Below are 23,179 nucleotides of genomic sequence, written 5' to 3'. Positions count from 1 at the left end.
TTTGAGCAGTGTTTACCTTAGTGGCATTATCCTCAATGATCATTGCATAGAATTATTATTTCATCCCCCCAACTAAAATTATCAACATCCCTTATGAACCTCATCCCCTTAAACTCTTTCAGCTTGGGGACATCAATTTTCAATTGCTTATGAATCGAAGCCAACATCCCTTTTCCCACAACAACTCTGCTCATAATGAGTTGTCCCTCGAACTCCTAAATTTTTGACATCATGGTCTCAGTTTCCTCCTAAAAGCCACAACCATAGCTTCAAGAGAATCATTTTTCTTAGTCAACTTCTCGGTCTAATCATCCATAGTGGCATTAAGGGTTTCTCTCATCGAATCTCACTTAGAACTAATAGCATTCACTGTTGGAAAAAATATGGTTCGAAAATGGTTTTTTTGCAAAGTGGAAAAATAAAATTTTGAAAATCGAGTTGGTTTGGGATATTTATAGCAATAAAATTTTTCTGAAAGGTGCATGTGCTTTGAGCAAGATAGATCCTTGACGTTTCCAACTTTCAACCGAATGACTTTCTCCGCTATTCTCGTACCACAAATCGCTTCGACTGTGGGTTTGAACAATTACAAATCAAACACAAAATCAAAAACAATTTTCTTACTTTTAGTAGGAATGTAAATCTTTCTCTTATAAAAATCGATAGAATTGTTATTCCCGAAAAATAGAATTTATACTTAGAAATAAATTCTGACAATTTTCGAGTAGAACAACAATATCTCAAAGCTGTAAATAACTTGTTGTGTTTTTAGTCCTACCAGTACTATCTATTTATAGGGAGAGATAGAGGAACCCTAGTTGAATTAATAGAATACAAATAATACTTATTTAATAGAAAAACAATCCCCTAGTTAAATTAGGAGAGAGAGGTGACTAACCCTAGTTAATTAAACTAGGTTTAGTTGCCCCTCATACTTATTATGAGGGGTTTTGGGCCTCTCATATATCAGATTCAATTATATGTGCTTCTTAGACTTTTAACCCAACACTTTATAATTCAATCTAACACAATACATGTTTTTTCTATTTCCCAAAATAAATATTATTTATTAAATTAATTAATATTTTAATTAAATAATATTCTCAACCCAATTCTAATTCTATTAAAGTCATGGCAATTTTACCGTAAAAGAATACATGTGAAAATATATTTAATTTCTACATTCAACGGATTCCCAATGATCAATAAATTTAATTCCATTTTCAAACTTCAATTATTTATTTAAATAATAATTCAAAAACCTTAAATTAATTCTTAGGTCATTTCCATACTTATTGAGAATCGCATTCATTATTTATGTAACTCATTTCTCTAACTTTATCATGTCTATTCATTTTTATTCATTTGATTCTACGTGCAATTCATTTCCGGTTTCAACGAGCTATGGAGGGATCGTTTGGACATATGTGATTAGGGTTCAAATGATTTATAGTTAAGTTCTAGCTTTCCGCCTGTTAATTATAAACTCATTTAATCACAAAGTCATTCCACTATGGTATCGTGACTGAGCTCTCCCCAATTACATGTCATTACGAAAGCTACTCGATCAATACTCGTCCAATGGCCTTGTCATAAGTGTATTACCCTTATAGGATATCATTAATCTCTTTGGGATAAATCCCTCCCCCAATATGATCCTATCTTATCTCATGGTAACCACTACATATTCTTTAATAAAAAGTCAATTACTATCAAATAGTAATCAAGTCATTCATCACAAAGACGAACAACTCGTGGCCACGTTTACTTTTCATCAACCATGTAATTCCAGTGAAAGGATATCATTTACCCATGTCTTGGGCTATGAATTCCACTGTTGTAAATGATGCTACATACTACAAAAGTCGTGCACCCAACGCACCAGCTTACGGTTCCTTATCTATTCGTACTCAAGCTTTTACTTACGTCAAAGTGTACGAGTCATGCATATATAGTTCGTCATCCACTCAGGATTTGAGTATGTCACACTATGAACGTTATAAGTGAATAAATCCATAAACGAATTCATGATCTATTCTTCTTAGGTCTTTTCTAATGTACTTTCAATCTTGTCAGTCATATCTATGTCTATAACTTTAGGAGTTATTCGCTCTAATGCTTAAGACAAAACATCTCCCCAATTAGACTTGATGATGGCATATTAGTCTTTCAATCGATTTGCTCATTTCTCATTAAACTAAGGACATGTTTAGGTTCATCTACTACTATAAGTTGTCTTTTCAGATTATGATTCAACCATGTAATATCACTTAGTATTAGTTAAACATTAGACAATCAGTGAACTAATATTTGATTCCATTTTGCTTTGAATGCAAAAACTATTGATGACAATATACAAAGGGTATTAATGTAATTCATGAATAATTTTATTAAATCAATCTGTTAAAAAATTACAAGTATACAAACGAATATACTACACTTAGGGCACTAGATCCAACATCTGCCACGTAGTCCCTAAGTTGCTCTCTCATCAAGTCTAACTCAATGGTGCATATCCCTCGAGTGTTTCCTTCACACCATCCATGGATTCCTTGAGATTAGTGACCCGACCTTCTAAACCCGACAACATATCCCTCGATCTGTTATTTTTCCTAATCTTCCCACAAATCTCCATTAGGAGATTCTATTTGTCTCATTCTTTCTCCATCTCAATCGACACCTTCGAACACTAACTTTGATACCAACTATCATAGGGCTAGAACTTTAGTTTTTCAATCCGTATGGCTTTAGGTGATTTTTTTGTTTCAAATCCACCTAACTCTCGCTAAATGAGAATTCTTGATAAAAATTCTTTAAGACACCAAAAATATAGCGGAAGCAACTCAAAGAGAAAAGAGCAACGAAAGAACAGAACAACCACATAAAAGCAACGCTCGCAAGGTGTTTGAGTAAATACTCTCAATAGTATTCAATTACTATAAATGATGATACAATGAGATTATAAATGGGGGAGAATGCCTCTATTTATAGTTGAGCTCTCCTAGATCCAACAGTACAATTTGCTTTACATTAATGGTTGAAATTAAAGTCTATCTACAATTGAGATTCTTAAGGGATCTACACAATCTTCTAAGATTATAAAACTAAATCTTATAAGATTACAAAATGGAATTTTATAAAATTACAAATCTTCTAATATTAATTTCCATATTTACCATGACAACACTATTTTTCCTTTTAAATGCTTCACTTTCTTCTTATATGTCATAAATCAAACCAATTTAAGTATGTCAAATAAACCTCATTTAATCAATTTATTTTTAAAGATTATCTTTGTGTATTAACCACCAAAAACATTGTGATCTAATGCAATCAATGTTCATAATCTTCCTGAATCTCAATGTAGCTTTAATAAATACTCTTTGAATTAAGTACAGAGAAAGTAAGAAACCATGGACTCTAAGGGTGGGTTTGGATGGGCGATTGGGTGCGGTGCAGTGCGTTTAATTTATTTTTTGTCTCACGTTACAGTATCCCTACAGTATCTAATCTCACTGTCACTGCTGTTTTTACACTAACCGCAGATAAATGCACTGTGCCAAACTCACCTTAAGAAAATTGAGCTCCAGAAAAATGAGCCATCAAAAAGTTCAAGCGCGAGCCGTAGGAGTCCACTCTTGTAGGGCGCGAACCCCAAAATTCAAGCTCTCGATCCGTTTTATTAATTAAAAAAAGAAAAATCATTTCAGTTGCCTTACCTTTCTTTTTAACGTTTTCTCCCCATTTTCGTTAAACAACCAAGAAGCAAAGAGAAAGGGAAAAAATGCCTTGGTCTCTCACGGTCCCCTCCTCTCCAATTTTCTACAAACCGGATGGCTCATCTTTCCCTTCATCTCCTCACATCAGCGGTTCTCATTCGCCCAAGTCTCCGTTATCCCTTCCGTTATCCTCTCCGAGTTCACCTCCTCCACTTTCATCCACCTCCGTTATGACACCGCAGTCTCCATCATCATCATCATCGTTGAAATCTCCGTGGTCCCTTTGCATCCGGAAGCCGCCACAGTTTTCTTTGGGAACCGATGCCGCGGCGCCGCGTTCGGTGCCCAAGAGGAAGAAGCCACCTAAGATAGAGATACCGACTCCGGTGGCGGTTAAGCTGGGGTTTGCGGCGGTGACGCCCAGAGGAGAGGAGGAGGTTCAGGTTGATGGCGAAGGATATTCTGTTTATTGTAAGAGAGGGAGAAGAGGTAAAATCGAAGACCGTTACTCTGTCTCTATTGATCTTAAAGGAGATTCTAAACAGGTATTATTTCCTTATATTTTCTGCTTTTAATCGATTCTTCTGGTTTAATTCTTATTCCTTAAATGAATAGAAAATTTTAAATATATATTCCTTTAAAAAAAAAATTTAATGTAAGGCTAATGCTCCAAGTCCCACATCAAGAATTTCTTAGGATTCGTGATTATACGTATCCTTAAATTCATATTTACGAGATGCATTTGTAAACAAAATCGTGACACCCTTTGGGTCAAAGCGGAAAATACGGTGGTGCGTGTCTTGATGATTAAAAAAAAAATTGAAGGCTTTGATGTTTTGTAGGCTTTCTTTGGTGTTTTTGATGGGCATGGGGGTTCTAAGGCAGCTGAAGGTCGCAATGGCGGAGGTATCGAAAAGATGTGGAGATGCAATTGAAGAAGCCATTAAAGAGGCATACTTAACCACGGACATGGATTTTCTCAAGGAAGATGTGGGTGGTAGTACCTGTTGTGTTACTGCAATGATTCACGAAGGTGATCTTGTTGTATCAAATCCCGGTGATTGCCGTGCTGTTTTGAGCCGAAACGGTGTCGCAGAGGCCTTGACTTCTGATCACCATGTTTCAAGGCAAGATGAGAGAGCTAGAATTGAAGCTTTGGTAATCGATTATTTCTCTTGGTGTGCATTATTTTTTTGTTGCAATCCAATATAATGAAGAGTTTAAAGACAAAATTGATAATATTGAGATTAAAATTTGTGTTTTGACGTTTAATTTGTAGGGTGGTTATGTTGATTTTTGCCATGGTGTTTGGAGAATTCAAGATTCTCTTGCTGTTTCTAGAGCAATCGGAAATAAACATCTTAAACAATGGGTAATTGCAGAACCGGAGACGAAATCGTTAAAGATTCAGCCGGAGTGTGAGTTTTTGATCCTGGCCTCAGGTGATCTTTGGAACAAGGTTTATATTTTTTACCCAAGTTGTTGATATAGTTGCTTTTGAACTTCCTTCGATCATCCGTTTCGAGTTATTATATGGCAAATTGAACTTCTTTTTTTCCCTGATCCTTAGGTTACTAATCAAGAGGCTGTCAATTTAGTTCGGCTTTTCTGCGTAGATATTGATAAGCCTGAGCCGTTTTCTGCTTGCAAAAAACTTGCTGAGCTATCGTCATGGAGAGGCTCATTTGGTGACATCAGTGTGATGATAATTCAACTAGAACGGTTAGTTTCTAGACCTGTTTAGGATGATAATTGTTTAGGCGCGATCCAAGAAAACTTTTGCTCCACCTGCAAGTCGTTGAATCTGAATTTTAAAACTTGCAGCTGTTGAGCTTGAAGATCACTTGGGCCACGGAGACTTGCAAAATTTGCTGCATCCATTATCCTTCAGAAAATGGCCATTGGATATGGTAATGAGCCGCAGCCTGTAGCTGCAATGTTGGCGGGGTTAATAGTTTTGACATTTTCATCAAACTGATCATTTCCCCGTGCCAACATGTTTGCTCATGATCTCGAGCTGCTTGTATTTGAGGTCCAATGGATTCCCACCACCGTGAAATCGGGACGACTTTTTGTGGTTTTGCCTTACCAGATGAATGAAATTGGGGCGGCAGTCTGCAATTTTGCCTTTTATCAGAAGAATGACTGATTAAGGATCCTCGAGTAGTTTAACTGATTAAGGATCCTTGAGTAGTTTAAGCATGAATCATTTTCACCCTCTGATCTGATGACAGCTATTGAAGACAAAAGTGGAGCACTTGTGGTCAACCCTACAAGTTGACATTAACCTGCTTTTGTTGTACGCCATTTTTGGGTGGGTCAAGTTTAGCAGCTGGCTTGGCTCTTTTCCATTAATATGGATGTAGGGTGGCTCAAATGATGGTTATTTTTTAAATGATGTTATTTAAAAGTATTCATGTTGTCTCACCTTTTTTGGTTCTCTTCTTGTCATGGGTTGAATGTTTCATCAACCAAAACATACCAGCATTTCAAAATTCATAAAAATCGTAAATGTGATCATAATATATAGAAATACATGAGTAAGATATGGTTCTTTTAATTTTCGCTTATATCTCTCTCTTTTTTCCCCTCTGGTGAAATATCAATGTTTTAAGATTTTTAATTAAATTTGTGATAAAAACTTTAAGATATAGGGTATTGACTCCTTGATTAAAATTATGTTATTTATTTTACTTGTAAATATAATAAGGAACTACTTGTTAGTGGTTATACCTCTTCCAATATCAAATGCGGTTCTCATCACTCCTATCTTCAATTTTTCTTTAAATATTTATATTTGAATCCAATTACTGGTTGAATGTCATACCTTTAACTTGTTTATTAAGAGTCACATTTAAATATTTGGGTTTGATGTAAGTTGTAATGTTTTTTTAATTCAATTTGATAGTTGAACTGATCAAATTATTAATTTGTCGGTTTGATTTGTCTAATCAATTTAATTAAAAAATATTAAAATTTTAAAAAATTTCTGATTCAATTGGTTTTTTTAACCAATTCAACTAGTTTAGATTGATTTTTGATCTAATCGGCTCAAAACTATTCTTAGAACCAATACTTCAATTGATTCTGAATTTAATTACCGTTCAATTAAATAAATTATAAAATTGAGTTTTGCTTCTCCTAAGTTTTGGTCAAACATCACTCGTACTGAAGCAGAAAGTATAATTTCCTATTACCTTTTCTTTTTATTTATCTACACTTTTGGGATTATTTGGTAACTAAAGCTGGGGCTGCATTACAATTATATAATTGTTAAATCTAAAGTCAACCCAATAATGTTTTAAAGAGAACTCAATTAGAAAAAGGGTTCCACGTAAAATAAAATTTAGAGCACGTTTGGTTCGCTGTAATGGAATAGATGTGTAATAGAATAGAGGCATAATAGGTAATCTTTTTGTTTGGTTGACTGAAATGGAATAGAACTGTAATAGTATTCTTGTGTTTGGTTGAATGGAATGAAGTTGTAATAGCATAAGGGAAAAAACTAAAATGACTAGAATACCCTTAGTAGAATTTTTTTAGGTAAATGATTATTGTTATTGTTATTTAATTTTAATAAGATTATTAATATCAATAATTAATAATTTAATCATATTAAATATTAAATATTAAATATTCTTATATGAATTTACTAAAATCATAATATATAATACTATAAAATATAATTTAAAATAATTATTATTAAATATATTTTAATTAAAATATATAATTTAATAAAATTCTTAATAATAAATATTCTTGTGTGAATTTACTAAAATCATAATATATAATACTATAAAATATAATTTAAAATAATTATTATTAAATATATTTTAATTAAAATATATAATTTAATAAAATTCTTAATAATAAATTTTCTTATATGAATTTACTAAAATCATAATATATAATACTATAAAATATAATTTAAAATAATTATTATTAAATATATTTTAATTAAAATATATAATTTAATAAAATTCTTAATATTAAATATTCTTATATGAATTTACTAAAATCATAATATATAATACTATAAAATATAATTTAAAATAATTATTATTAAATATATTTATAATCTACTTTATTATTTTTAAACTGCAATATATATTTAATGTGCTAAAATATCATTAGTGAAACAAATAATTTAATTATTCTACAATAAAAAAATATTAGCAGTAATAAATAACTTGATAATTATATTTTGCATAAACATAATTTTCATATATTAACAAAAGGTTAGATGAAAATGAAATTCTACATCATAATCCATATGTTATATAGTTTTACAACATCAAAAAGTTTGAACATTGTAGTGACATACCATCCCAAATATTACAAACAGAAAAAGTTACGAAAATATCATCAACAGAACCATGATTTTTAATGGTCAGCAATAAATCTTCTGACCCATTCCAACTGTACATCAGAAGGTAAACTAAAGAAAACGAGCATTTGAATTGGATGATCTGAAATTTTACTCAAAGGTCGATACTGCTCATCCACAGTTAAACCTTCTATTTCACATAAGGTTGAATATAAATTTGTAGCTTTTTCTTAGATGATCTGGAATTCTTCTGACTTCTGTTGAACTACCACATCGGCGGCAATACTCCTACTGATTTATTCGCCAATAGCCCGCATGTTTTCCGCCAATAAAGTGGCAGCATCATGAAATGAATAAGAAATATTATCACTTGCATCAGAATTCTTCTTTTTCTTCTTTGAAGATGAGGAACCCCCTTAGTTTCTATCTGGTTGTGGCTCCGTAGCAGAAACATCCATGTCATCCAAAGAGACATCAGCTTCGGAGTCATAGAATTCGTTTCTTTCTTCATTAATATATGTAGTAGGTACATCCTGAACATTTATTTCTTCAATAACATCAGCGGTTGTTTGAGCATCTTTACCAGTCGCTCGATCTCGTGCGTAGATGGCAGTAAGTTGGTCATAGTAAGGGAAACTACGATGTCTGAATTGACCGGCTTCTTTATGACTCTATAAAAATGAGAAAATCATATTAGTTATAAGTTGGGAATAAATAAGATAATAAAGACTTGAAATAATTCTTACATTTAAATAAGAGTTCCAAACCGCATCTTCAGCAACAACGAGCAGCCTATACTCGTCCCAACCAAAACCGCTATTGTTTTGGCCATTAAGCATGTCATACACAATTAACCAATCCCTTTTTAGTAACCTAATCCTCGATTCTATATTAGGTTTAGCCTTCAACATTGCATTGGGTAAAGCCTTTTCTAACATTTTTTCCTACTCGTTTAAATAACCGGCTTTGAACCCCGTATCAGCATTAAAGGTTCCACCATTGTGCAAGTCCACCATGCAGGAAACCAATGCTGCATCTTCTTCCGGAACCCATTTCCTTTTGGTTCCTCGAGAAGCTTGGGAATAAACATTTGATTCTGAAACATCTGACATAATTATCTTAAGAAAAAAAAACAAATTAAAGTTAAGTTTAATATCATGAATCAAAAGGTGAACACTTTATAAAATTAAAATTAAGTTCAATATCATGAATCAAAAGCTTAACACTGTATAAAATTATAACACATGATGAATGAAAAGGAATTAAATTATAATTCAACAAGTTTAGTACAATACAAAAAACAATTCAAACACCACTAAAGTTTCACAAACTAGATACATAAAATAACAAAAACAAATTAACTCAAACTCATTTTGTCCCTAAACCTAACTAATTTCTAGATGCTTGCCATTCATCGAACATTTGGTTGGCTAGTTCCATCCTCCAAGTAACCCATGCATCCGATGGATGAATATTTACGGTATTCAGTTCATCGTCATCTACCACATTACTAGGTAATCATTCTCCCACCTTCACTTCAATAGGATCAATACTCATATGGGTTCGAATAAAACTATAGAGCAAACAACATGCAATAATGACTCTATTGTGCACCCTTACAAGATAAAATGATAGACTCCTAGGTATTCCCCATCTAAGTTTTAATAACCCAAAGCATCTTTCAATAACATTACGTGCTGAGGCATGTTTCATATTAAAAAATTCTTGCGGAGCACTTGGCTGATAACCTTGACGCCACTCATTCAAATGATATCGTTGTCCTCTAAAAGGTTCAAGAAATCTCTCACAATTTGTGTATCCAGCATCAACTAGATAATAACCTATAAAAAAACTTTTTTTAAAATGATTAATTCCCGAAAAAAATTTGATCTTAATGAATAATTCAAAGTCCTCTAACTATCTACTTTACCATGAAGAACTTTTAGTCCGTGTCTTCTACTAATGGCATCTTGAAGAACCCGTCCATCAGCAACAGAACCTTCCCAACCAGGAAGAACATAAACAAATTGCATATCAGGTGTACAAACACCTAGCATATTTGTTACTATGTCACCTTTTCACGTTCGATATCTAGGTTTATCAACTGTTGGAACCCTAATCTTGATGTGGGTTCCATCAAGAGCACCTAAGCAATTCTATATCACATGATATAAAACCTTGAGTTAGAATACTAAATTTAAATCTAAATCAACTAAATTATGTACAAGCTATATATAAAACTCAGTCCAATACCTTAAACCATTTCCACCTTGTGTCAGAAGAATTAGCTGTAATTGGCTCTGCCTTTTTAAATAACACATCTTGTAAGCGTATGACAGCATTTAAAACACTATGAAATGATTTGCTAACAGTTTCCCCAGACCTATTAAAGTGATGCTTGATAACTCAATTTTTTAGGTGATAGGAAATGATATGTAAAAACATTGCCACTTGCTCATCAACAAGCATGTTTCTTGACGACTTCAATCCCCCTAACATTTGTAACATCTCACATAGTTTAAAAAAGGCAGTTCTATTCATCCTAACTTGTTCAATACAGGTCTCGTCACTAGCATATACAAGCCTTTTCACATAATCTTGTTTTGCATAAAAATCTAAAATATAGGACCTAATCATTTGTCTATAAGTATGTAGGCTAAGGCTGGCACCCAATGTAAGTAAGAACCAAATCGCAATTCTACAGATTTGCAACCATATTGTCAATGCAATACCAATTCTTTTACGCCTCACACTTTGTGCAATTAAAGACAGACGAGCAATTACTGCAAGATATTAAAATTAGAACACACTATTAAAGAATTGAAGTTGCAATAACACACTATCAAATAAAAATAAACAATACAAATTTAGAATCTTTACTAAGCAAAAAATAGAACTTAAAATTATCTTTGCAACTTTAATTTCATTTCTTTATCAATCACCCAAAAAATAAAGAAAGAAAATATATTTAAATACATTTTGCATAAATTTGTGAGGTGAACACAATACAAATAGTCTATAGCAATTTGCATAAATTCTTCATCTTCAAAATTAAAATTTGTAGGTATATGTATAATTGAGCTAAAATTAATTGTTGGCATATGTATAATTGAGCTAAAATTAAAATTCCATTTTAAAAAATTTAATTAAAAATAAATTTATATTTATACAATTGCAGCAAAAAAAACTATGTCATAATCACATTCTACATCAAATTAAAATTTAATGTAATTTTAGATTTATTTCAAATTTTGTTGTTTCCATATTTATTATTAATATTCATTACAGTTAATTAAAACAATATTTTGTTAATTAAAAATGAAGACTTTGTAATTATTAAACGGTATTTAACAATTAAATATATAATTTAATTTTTTCATTTTAATAAATTGGATTATTAAAAATAAAAAAAATAAAAATATATAATTTAATTATTTAAATTAAATATATAATTTAATTAGTTTTATGAATTTAAATATTTTTATTTTAACCAATGCTGCATTATTTAAAAAATTGGATAATTAAAAATAAAAAATATCCAAACTGTACTTGAATTACAAAAATAAACAAATGCATTATTTAGTAAATTGAAAAACAAATGCATAAAACTGATCCATAATAATTAAATTAAATCTTGAATAATAATTGAAAAATAATAGTTAAAATAAAAAATAATAAAAATATATTGTTTTGCACTAACCATTACAATAGTCACTCAAAACTGATTTGCTAACTATTACAACCATCTAAACAAATAATCGAACAAGAAATGAAACAAACAAGCTACTCAAAATAGTTGTTGCGCATTTTCTCGGTAGAAATCAGCTTTTAAAATTGATCAATCCCAATTAATCATCTGCTAACAATTTCACTTTCATGCTTATCAAACAGTTTACTACTGTTTACTAATGTAGATGTATAGCAATATCACATAATCTCGATTAAAACAGTATCCTAACTTGTTAAATATAATTCAATTATCCTTAAAAAACAGCACACTATCAAAAAACAGTATGACTTTCATGCTTATCAAATTAGCTCAAGGAACTCATTTAAAAGAAAATAGTATAAAAGAAATGTTAACAAATTTCACGATAGCATAAAAGAAAATAGTATAAAATAGTATAAAAGAAATGTTAATAATAGTAAAAGAAATGTCATACATGATAGCATTCCACTATGTCTGTAAACAGATACCATTTAAAAAATTAGATCAAAGAGAGTAACAAGCAATAGGATAAAAAACGGAAAATCAAATATAGCAGAGTGAGCGCAGAGGCAAAGAGTAGATAATATTCGGAAACATCAACTCATCTATATATTGAAATCACAAGCCATTCGGAAACATCTACGAAACTCCTTACACATGAACCTCTACGACAATCGTTACACAGGTAGAAGCAAAGGTAGCCTTACAACAGTTTTTTTCTTAAAATAAGGTAACTTAAAATTTTTATTCCACCAGGGACATACATTGATCTTTCTTATTCCTTAAATGGTATACTATAAGCCATATCAGCTCAATGTCATATATGGCAAAAAGTACTTCAACTATGCCAACTACAAAGGAAATTGACTACCATTTTACGTTTAGCAAGGAATGCATAGATAAATCGGATGGAAAGGAGCCAAATTACAGGCAATTCAACCAAGATGCAAGTAGTGATATTCTGTGAAGAACAGCCTCTTTAATCCTTGGAGACTGTATAATTCCATGTTTGACTAAATGTTGATTACTTTTGGACACTAGAACTTGTAGCAGTTTATCTACTAACCAGTACATCAAAAGTAAATCGGGGGCAATCAAACAAACAAAACGGTGGAACAAAATACATATAAAAAACAAGGCAAACCCAGAAAACGAGATAAGAGCACAATCACAATGCAAAAATATTTCAAGTTTTTTTTCTTCAATTCTCTGTAATAAACAAGAAAAAAAGAAGAAGAAGGGAAGCATAATTCGGAAAAAGGGGGAATGGAAAGGAAAGAGGGGCTACCATTATGGGAGTAGGTGAAAACAGCTCTGTAAGTGTAAATATGATCTCCTGGTTTGATCTCACTCCTCTCTACTCTGTTAGTAAGTGTAAATATGATCTCCTTTCATGGCTTTTTAAATATATTGGTATGCAGTTAAATAACTAAAAACTAATCCCAATCACAAAATGCATTCCACTTATACTTCAGAATCACGTTTATAAATTTCACTTTATCGCCTAAATTCAGGGCATTTTAAATGCTTCAATAGATGTATTTAGGATAGTTGCAACAAAGTTAACACAAAATAACCACTGATTATGCCATTTCAAATGCTTCAATGCTTCAAATGCTTCAACTGTAATCAGTATAGTTGCAACAAAGTTAACACAAAATAACCTGAGCATCCTTAATCACGCTAAATTTGAAACAGAACCACTGATTATGCCATTACGTAACAACAATCAGGAGCAAAACATAACAAGCAACCCATAAAACTTTACTTTATCACAGACAAGCAATCCATAAAATGGATTTCATCACAGCTTAAGAGATGTAAGCAGAACATAACACGCAACCCATAAAACTATTTAGCTTAAGGATTGAACAATTTTTTCAATCGAACATGCAATACAAACAGTCAAAGAAAAGCCCAAAGTTTAGGAGAACAGAAACAAATATTGCCGATTTGAGCCAAAGGAAAACTAACCTGTAAAATAAATCGGGAAGAGTGCGAGCTGCTAAAATACCTCTAGAAAGAAAAGGGAAATCAATTTTAAGGGAACAGTGAAAATACCTCTGGAAATCGGTTTTCCGTTCTTGATAAAATGAAGAAAATAAAAGAAACGATGAACAAGAACCGATGGCAGAACCGATGGAAGGGAAAAGAAATTACCTCTGCAAGGAAACGTGGGAGAATCAGAAGCTTGATGATGAGGGTAGAAAATGGAATACAAAATATGAAAAGAGGCGGAATACCTAATCGGCGCTGAGGGGGCGTAATGCCTATTACACGCAATGAGGGTAATAGGCCAGTAACTGATTCGGGCTGTAATCCTTTTACAGCGAACCAAACAGCCATTTCGTTGTGGGCCCGCTGCATAGGGGGAATACGCATGCATTCCCCCCAACCAAACGCCCTCTACTATTAATTTGAATGAAAAATAATTATACAGCAAAATCATAAAAAGTTTAACATAAAAATAAAAATGATTTCTACTGAAATGATAAGGTTGAAGGTGTGAATATTATGATGGTTTCCTACTTTTCTAAATTTCATATATATTGTGAGGCATGAAAATTTGAGTTCAAACATCAAGTAATCTCATCTTCCAATTTATAAAAAAATGATTTATGTTAATTTTAAAACTGAATTCTAACCCAATTAATAAGCAGCACTAATATTTTTTTTGAAATAAATCAGACTGGACCTTTTATTAATGAAACCAAAATCAAAGAAAACAATAAAACAAAACCAATTCTTAAAGCAAAGGCCGAAAAACAGGACCAACAAGCAAAAGTAAAAAACTAATAGACCATTCTAGAAATGTTACCAGTCATGATTAGCTGGCAACCATCTGTATTTTCGTAAAAATAAAACCTTCATTTACTTGACGGTTCCAGTACCCCGAGGCGACTACTCGATGCTTCCAAAGACAAAATCCCAATTAGCAGCATCCTCTCCATCGGTTTTGCTCCTCCCCATCCCTCAGTCAGGCTCCCTCTCTCTTTGTCTGCTAGGGCATAGAGAATCCACTGCATAATGAGGTATCAGTCTTTCCAAGTACATTTCTTCTCCGCGCTTTAAGCACTCTGTTGCGATGAAATGTGTCATCTGATTTGATGATCTCTGAGTATACTTGAACCGAATGGTTTGAAAATTTGTTGCTAATTGCTTGATATCTCTGATGTAAGCCCCGATTTCTGATTTATCCTCATTGTTAGACTGACATTTCTTGATAATTACTAACGCATCTCCTTCTATTTCAACCTTCCTCGCTTCCATTTAGATCCTCAATCTCACTGCCTGAGTGCATGCACAAGCCTCAACAGCAAAATGGGATGCAGTCGCCTCTTCTAAAGTTGCTTGCGAGGCCAGAACCTCGCCTCTGTCATTACGAGCAACCATTCCCGATGTTGATCGGAACATTTCATGATTATAGGCCGTGTCGAAGTTAATGTGAAGAAATCCAAACTCCGGAGGTCTCCAAGTCACACATAGAATCTATTTTGTAAGTTTTCTCACCCCCAACTCTTCAAAATCCCTGATACATTTAATAGTCTGCTCGGCTATTCCTCTGCCTGAAATGTTTCTCCGTTCGTTGATTTTCCTATTTCTTTCAGTCCAGATAACCTATGTCGCACAACAAAATAGGTGACACCGGTAGCTCGAGGCTTTACGAAACACCCAAGTAACCAATCCCAAATTTCCAGATTTACTTCCGAGGCAACCTACTCAAGATTTAAGTGTTACCATGCTTCAATTGAAACAGGGCACTCTCTAAACACATGGCCTGTAGTCTCCACCCCTCTTTCACACCGTGGACAGATTGTATTGACTCGAAGCCTTCTGTGTTGTAGGTTAGATAGGGTTGGTAGAAAATTCCAGGAAATTTTCCATAATGTAATTTTTGTTTGGCAGCCTCCACCCCTTTTACCGTGACTTTTTTGCCACCAAAATTTAGCAATAATGTTTTCCAAATCTCTACAAAGCAATTTCGAAAAACACATCATAGAATAAGTCGGAATGGCTTGTAAAATAACTTTGATAAACACCTCCTTCCCTCTTGAGACACAAAGTGAGTGCTCCAATTATCAATCTTCTACTTGACCCTATCTTTTAAAATCTGAAAAGCTAGTCACTTTTATCGTCCCGCTACATTTGGAAGTCTCAAATACCTCTCTTGGTGATTTGAAACCCTTACTATTAGGTTCTCGAAATCGATAGCTTCTCACTGTCGCTAATGTTCGTGCTAAAGAATACTGTGGACATATCATAATTGATACATTGACTTGGCATCTTTCATATTCCTTAAGGACCTCCTTTAAAACCGAACCTCCTTTCTCATTTGCTTCACCAAACAAGACACAATCGTCAGTAAAAAGCAAATGAGAGATTTGTGGTCCCTTTCGACTTACCTTGGTTTTTTTTAACCGACCTTCACTCAAAGCCAATTTCATTAAGACAGGGAGTCCTTCACTACAAATCAAGAAAAGAAAGGGGCTCAAAGGGTCCCCCTGTCGTATCCCTCTGCTTAATTTAAAAGCCTTACCTACCTGCTCATTAATGATCATCGAATACTAAACTGAGGATATACATCGCATAATCAGATCTATTCATGGCAAAGAAAACCCCATCCTCTCCATCATAGCTCAAAGAATGCCCTAGTCCACTTTATCATATGTTTGGCTCATATCTAGATTGAGTTCCATAAATCCCTTTTTACCAACTCATTTTTGTTTAAAAGAATGTAAAACCTCATATGCTGGAAGCACATTATCATAAATCAATCTCCCAAGCACAAAGGCACTTTGAGCACTATCAATGCAATCATCAAGCACTCTTTGAAACCTATTAACTATTACTTTTGCTATCAACTTGTAAATCACCGTAATAAACTAATAGGTTGAAAGTTTTTTAGATACATTGTATATGGGACTTTTGAGATTAAAACAATAAGGATAAATTCAATGTCATACCTTCATTTAGCGCCTTTAAATAGAGCCAAAAAATTGTCATTGCCTGAGGCTTTTGTTGGCTCCATCCCTTTTAACGCAACCACTATTTCATCCACAATATAACGTTTCATCAACACTAAATTGGATTCATCCAAAATACACCTTTTGACTCCCTTTAAAATATGATTTGTATCCCCTATTCCATTTGTCGTGAAAAGCTCTTGGAAATAAAAACGAGCAACTTCTTCCATCTCAATTACCTCTGCAATCATTCTTCTATCCTCACACTGTAATCCCCCAATTATGTTTGCTCTTCGATGTTGTGAAGCAAAATTATGAAAAAAATATCATGTTCTTATCACTCAGTCTTAAACAATTAGCTTTAGCACTCTACTTCTAGAAAATTTCATATTTGTCAATTTCTAAATTTAATTGGATTTTCGTATCAATTAGTTATTCAAGACTATTTTATTCGTCAATTCTCTCTTAATCCCAACCCTCTTCCTTTTGATTAATTTCACCCTACTCTACTAAACCTTCCTTCACTTGCTCCAACATACTCCATGCATCTCTAAAACCTTTTGCCCATAAACTCTTGACCTCTCCAAATGATTCCTCTATTACCCACCAAGGTTCAAATCGGAATCTTTTCGACTTATTATTCAACTCCTCTTGCTCCATAAGAACAAAGAGAGGACAACGATCATAATACGAATATGGAGATGTAGAACCCTCATATTAGGAACTAAAGTCATCATCCCATCATTTGCCATACCCCTATTCAACCGTTCTCTTATGTTCTTTTTGGCAAATTCCCCCTCTCTCAAGTAAACCATAGTCCAGAATATCCTGCATCCACCAATTGACATTCCTTTAGAACCTCTCGAAATAACTCCATTCATCTCTCATCCCTCGATAATCCTTCTTTTTTCTCAAAAGAATACATAATTTCGTTAAAGTTGCCACACACCATCCATGGAAGATTCTGCGAACAACCCAAAGTGTTTAGAACACTCCAAGCATGAACTCTTCCACTAGCATAAAGAGCCCTATAAAACCTAGTAAATCTTCAATGTCTGTTATATTCTAACTCTTGAACTTCCACGTCAATATGATGAACTGAATAACTTTTGAGAGCAACCTTAATGTCCCCTCGCCAAGTCAGAGTTAACCATCATCTAGATCCCTCAGTTGAAACCTCAATATCATTTAAGAAACCACACCTCTTTTGAAAATACTTTATTCTTTTATTATTAAGCTTGTCTCCATAAAGAAGATTATTTAGAGATTATACATTTTCAGCAAATGTTGAATTCTCCTCATAGCCCGTAGACTCCCCAACCCACGAACATTCCAACATAAAAGTTTCATTGCGACTGGTCGACTTGCCACTTGGTAGCCATCGATAAAATATGGGTTCTCCCTATTGGTCTTTCCTTTCTAACTATAATTGAGTTTTCCCCTCCAGAAATATCATAATTCCCGATCTCCTAACAAGGCCTTTTCTTGCCTTGTCCACTGTCAATCAGTGTCTTCCCCATCATAGTCCATATCATTTTGCCTCCAAAACGGGTATCAAGTCCAAAAACGTTTTAAGTTCCCTTTGATCACCCTACCTACTTCCATTCCCTAAATTTGACTGTTTATTATTACTCTCATTCCCCTCCCAAACCTTTTCCTCCACTAGCCAAACACTACTCATCACAGCAGCATGTTTTGATGGTGCTCTAAGAGAAAGATCCCAACCCATATCAACTAACTCCTCCCTTTTTGACGTTCGAATATGACAGAAAGAATCATTATGACCAAGTTGGGCACAATAGAAACAAAACAAAGTTAGTCTCTCATATTTAAAACTCACATAAGTATAATTTTCGAAATCAAACATAAGTCTTTTTTTTCTCTTCAGAAGCTTCCTAACATCCAACTGGACTATGTTACAAAAAAGATTCCTCACTCCCCTATTTATGCTTGTCAAGTCATATTCCAAAAATTTTCCTATAAAATCCCCCAATTGCCTCGCAATCGTCTTGGAGAAACACCTCACTGGTAGCTCGTGAACTTGAACCCAAAAGTTAACAAAAATTAAAGGGACCTTCGTTGGATCTTCCCCTTTCTCCAACTGATGAAACACTAAAAGATTGTTGAAAGTCCAAGGCGCTCCAAAAAAAACCCGTTCCAGATCTATCTTATGAAAAAACCTGAAAAGAAACTTTTTATCCCCTATATTCGAGATCTAAACCTCGAACTGGGTGCCACACTTTGGCCATAGTACTTTTCATCTCCAGAAAGTGAACAATACTAGCTGTTAGGAAATAACTGACCAAACTATAGTCGTTCACCGCCAATTGAGATCCAAGATCTTTGCTCACCAAGATAACATCATCCTCCCCATCCTCCAATGATAAACTCACCAACTTACCATCCATAATGGAATACCCTAATCACAAACAGATCAATCGCACCACTAGCAAAACCTATCGCCATTAGCCTTAAAAAGAAAACCCAAAAAATAAAACTAAAAAAAAACCTTAAACGTAAGCGTGCTAGAGAAGCCGAAAGATACGTGCTAATAAAGTAGAATTTTTTTAAATAGCACTAATATTAATTTTACTATTGAGTTTGAATTAGCACCAATTTTAAATTTATAATTGAGTTTGAACCCAATTAATATAAATTATTGTTTAATTTTAATTAAATATATAAAATATTAATATTAAATAATCTATATATATTATATAAAACCAATTCTTTTGAAGTCATTAGGAGTAAATAGAGGTAGTTTAAGGCCCCGTTCTTTAATCTGGTTGAAAAGCACTTTTACACCCAAAAGTGCTTTTGGGTGAAAAGTAACAGAGAACATATTTCATTTGAGGCCAGTACACTAGCTTTTCTAAAGCACTTTTGGGCAGATGAAAACGCAGAAACGGCCAAAAAGTGCTTCTTAACTGATCTTTTACTTTTTTAGCCCCACACACAAACTACTGCTGCTTCTTAGCTGGTCTTTTACTTCTTTGCTCTCATCTCTTCTCTCGCTGGTTCTTTGTTCCTCTGCTTCTTAACTAACAAATATCACGTTTTTCTCTTTATTTTTGGACAACCACTTCATCTTCAAACTCAAAGAGCCTTTCATTTATATATTTTAACAACTTTAAATGGATCTTTGCACCATATAAAATTGATCTTAGGCTGAGAAACTTATTATTACCTCATATTTCTTTGGTGAAGAAGAAGAAGGAATAAGAAAAATCCAACTTACAGGAGTCTTAAGGTAGAGATATGTCCTATCTCCTTCGGTATATTACCAGTCAATTCATTCCACATGAAATGTCTTCCACAAACAAAAAGAGAAAAGGAGTTAGCTCTACTGGAAATTATGTGTCAAGAACATTTAAGATATAACAAACTCACAGTATTTTGAGGTGAGAAAGTTGGCCAAGTTCAGGCGCTAAAGTTCCAGAGAGATTCATATTTAGTAGCTGACTGCAATAATTATATATAGCAGACAGCATTAAGGACAAGCAGCAAAATTTTCCAGAATCAACAAAATGAAAAACGATTGAAAAGTGGAGCAGCAACCCTATCAGCAACCCCATCTCTCACTCACCGTTTTCAGTCAATCAAAGCCTATCTTCAAATCCAATTCCAATTCTTTGATTCCATGATTCCAAGCTTAAGATATAAAAGAATGAATATATGAAATCTTACAAAAATAATAAAAAAAGGGTTGATGAGTTTCAATATACTAACCTTGTTACTCCTCTGTAAATTGAAGCCCCTCTAGAAAATCCACTACTTTTCCTTCTAAGATGAGCAACAAATTCTTGGCAGAGGAGGCGTGAGAGAAGAAAAGAATGTAAAAGGTCTTTTGACTGAGTTGATTTTTCTTTTTTGAAACAAAACTGAGTTAGATTTTCTTGAATGAAACAAAGGGACTAAAATCATAAATATTAATTACATAAATATTAATTACAAACTTATAATTACATAAATATTAATTACAAACTTATAATTACATAAATATTAATTACATAAATGGAATTAACAAGAGATGTTATAGCTTCTAGTTTAAAGAATTCACTTTAAATTGTAAATGCTATTGTAAAATTTTTAGTATTTATATATTATCCTTTTTTAAAACTTCAATCCAAATATATGTAATATTTTAATTTGTTAGTTTTATGTTTTCTATGTTATGTTTACATATAATATGAGTTATATATTCAAATACATTTTAAAATAAAATAATACAAATGTGTTAAAAAGCATTAATTAAAAATTAAAAATAATTTTAATTACTTAGAAATCTTTAAAATTAATATTATATATTAAAATATTAATAATAAGTTATAATAAATTTTTTTTTTATATTTTTGCTAAAATATCATAATATTAATTAATTTGAACATTATTTAAATACATATTTATTACTTTATAATATAATGTCTAAAATGGACATTTTATTCTTCAAAAGTACTTTTTAACAGCAATGCCAAACACTCAAAATTTTTAAAAGCACCTCTTAAAAGCACTTCTAAAAAGTACTTTTCCACAGCACTTCTCAAAAGCACTTTTTAAAAGCAATGAAGAACTGGCCCTAAGTATTAGAAGTTAGGAATAGGGGTAATTTAGGTATTAAAAGTTAAGGACAATTTAAATATTCTAAAGGTAATTAATTATTTTTACTTTTGATTTTTTTATTTGTTTTAATTCAGGTAATATTTATTTGTTTAAAATCTTTAAAAATTTAAAGAATATAGTTTTGAAAAAAAATTAAAGTGAAAATAAAATTGTATCAATTTAAAACCTATCAATTTTTTTAATATTTTTCGTCAAAAGTAATTTTTTTCTCTTTTATTATATCTTTTTCTTTTTTACATAATACCTAAAATTAGGCATAGTCTCTCCCAACTCATAAGTAGGAGAATAATGCGCTTCAGCGCACTCGAATCCATATTCTTCTATATTGATAACCATACTCATGCCAATCGAGCTAAAACTCAATTTACTTTTTTACATCTTTATTTTTCTTTTTTATTCTTATTATATATTTTCGACTCTAGATAGAGTCATTGGAGTTAATCATGGTATATTTATTAAATTTTTATATTTTATTATTTTCTTGAGCTTTTCATAAGCAAAATATTTTTTTAACTCTATCAGCACTTATTTCATAACTCCCTTTTTCTTTAGTTTATTTTCCTTTTTCATCTTCCAAAACTTTACGTTTCATTCTTTCCATAAATATTAAATTCATTTACTTTTACTAATAATATCAATTTTGATTGTAAATATCTGGTAATATAAATTGTTAGCTTAGACAAACCAATTTTGATATGCCAAATTTATGCAAAAAAAACCTTTCATTTGTGTTAGCAAGACCTCTCTTGAAGTTTTTTCTTATTTAGATCCATTGATTTACATCAAATATTATATATTATATCTTTTTTAATCTTTGTCTGACTTTATTAATAAAACGACTAAAATTTAAAGATTATTGATTAGTTAGTTGGGATTTTTTTTTTTTTTTTTGCTTGGGCTTTAACCAATGTCAATGCTTTCGGATTATTTTACTTGATTTGTTCATGGAAGACTCCAAAGATCAAGTAGGGGTGTTCATTCGGTTAACCGACCGGTTAACCGACCCGAAATTACTATAACCGAATTAACCGACCTTCCAAAAATTTTAACCGTTAACCGAACCGATTTTTTTTTTAAAATTTAACCGAACCGAAATTTTTTTGGTTAATAAGGTCGGTTAACCGAATTAACCGAAAATTATGTATTTTTTATTTTTGGTTAAAAATTACCCGAATTACCCGAATTACCCGAATTAACCGAATTAACCGAATTACCGAAAAATACCCGAATTTTTTTTATTTTTTATTTTTAAAATTTAAAAAATTTATAAATTATTAAAGTAAATTGGGTTTTAGACTTTAGTAAATTGGGTTGTCTTTTAGTTTTAGTTTTATTGGATTGGGTAATTGGGTAAACTTTAGTTTTAGTTTTATTGGATTGGGTAATTGAGTTTGGGTTGGGTTGGATAATTTTATTTATTAATTTTTTCGGTTAACCGAAAATTTTCGGTTAACTGACCGGTTTCGAACCGAATTAACCGTTAACCGAAAAATCATAAAAAAATTAACCGACCCCCGACCGAAAAAATTCGGTTAACCAACCGATTAACCGAATTCGGTCGGTTAACCGAATTTTTTCGGTTTTACCCGAATTATGCACACCCCTAAGATCAAGTACTATAGAAGAGTTGTATTTAAATTCTTTAAATATAAGGGCCGATGTTTGCTTACATATATATATGCGCACTTGATATTTATTATGTTCTTTTTACATTTTGATGTGTAATTTTTATACAACAACCGGTTGATCTGAATAAGTAATCACTATTTAGATTTTCTTTCCTTGATGAATTACGTTATAGTAAGGGTTCAAGATCTTAGCATTTCGTTTCAGGATATAT

General features: G+C 32.3%; 1 protein-coding gene, 2 long non-coding RNA genes and 1 pseudogene across 17 annotated transcripts; 2 read left to right on the top strand and 2 right to left on the bottom strand.

Moving 5' to 3' along the window:
• Positions 1–3,709: 3,709 nt before the first annotated feature.
• Positions 3,710–6,289, top strand: LOC107955186 (probable protein phosphatase 2C 30; annotated as a pseudogene).
• A 1,782-nt stretch (positions 6,290–8,071) lies between these two features.
• Positions 8,072–14,708, bottom strand: LOC107955182 (uncharacterized). 14 transcript variants are annotated; one of them, XR_005912538.1, is made up of 5 exons: positions 13,999–14,439; positions 13,730–13,917; positions 13,044–13,117; positions 8,793–9,164; positions 8,648–8,717 (listed from the first exon to the last, which is right to left on the bottom strand). XR_005912538.1 is itself a non-coding variant. In XM_016890912.2 (3 exons), exons 2-3 carry the CDS (start codon positions 8,982–8,984, stop codon positions 8,463–8,465), a joined length of 447 nt encoding a protein of 148 aa, XP_016746401.1. In that variant the 5' UTR covers positions 8,985–9,887; positions 9,977–10,202; the 3' UTR covers positions 8,072–8,462. The 14 variants fall into 14 exon arrangements, 1 of the variants encoding a protein (XP_016746401.1); XR_005912534.1 differs by adding an exon at positions 14,574–14,708 and having other exon boundaries at positions 8,793–13,917; positions 13,999–14,164; XR_005912536.1 differs by adding an exon at positions 14,574–14,704 and having other exon boundaries at positions 8,793–13,917; positions 13,999–14,116.
• On the top strand, positions 14,647–15,744 carry LOC107955185 (uncharacterized). Of its 2 annotated transcripts, none has more exons than XR_001699842.2 (3): positions 14,647–14,787; positions 15,030–15,251; positions 15,364–15,744. It is a non-coding gene; the product is annotated as an uncharacterized lncRNA (long non-coding RNA). The 2 variants fall into 2 exon arrangements; XR_001699843.2 differs by lacking the exon at positions 14,647–14,787 and adding an exon at positions 14,788–14,929.
• Positions 15,745–19,491: 3,747 nt separating this feature from the next.
• On the bottom strand, positions 19,492–20,679 carry LOC107955184 (uncharacterized). The gene is made up of 4 exons (XR_001699841.2): positions 20,449–20,679; positions 20,306–20,370; positions 20,110–20,181; positions 19,492–20,029 (listed from the first exon to the last, which is right to left on the bottom strand). It is a non-coding gene; the product is annotated as an uncharacterized lncRNA (long non-coding RNA).
• Between the last annotated feature and the right edge of the window lie 2,500 nt (positions 20,680–23,179).

Source organism: Gossypium hirsutum, chromosome D04, assembly GCF_007990345.1.
Source record: "Gossypium hirsutum isolate 1008001.06 chromosome D04, Gossypium_hirsutum_v2.1, whole genome shotgun sequence".
Lineage (NCBI taxonomy): Eukaryota > Viridiplantae > Streptophyta > Magnoliopsida > Malvales > Malvaceae > Gossypium > Gossypium hirsutum.
This window is presented reverse-complemented; position numbering and strand designations above follow the sequence as displayed.

What these genes read in the sequence shown, in the direction of transcription:
- LOC107955182 (XM_016890912.2), bottom strand. Translation starts at nt 8,984, where the DNA reads ATGTTAGAAAAGGCTTTACCCAATGCAATGTTGAAGGCTAAACCTAAT. An exon ending in TTTGGAACTCTTATTTAAAT is followed by an intron (nt 8,718 to 8,792) that starts GTAAGAATTATT and finishes TCATTTTTATAG; the next exon opens with AGTCATAAAGAAGCCGGTCA.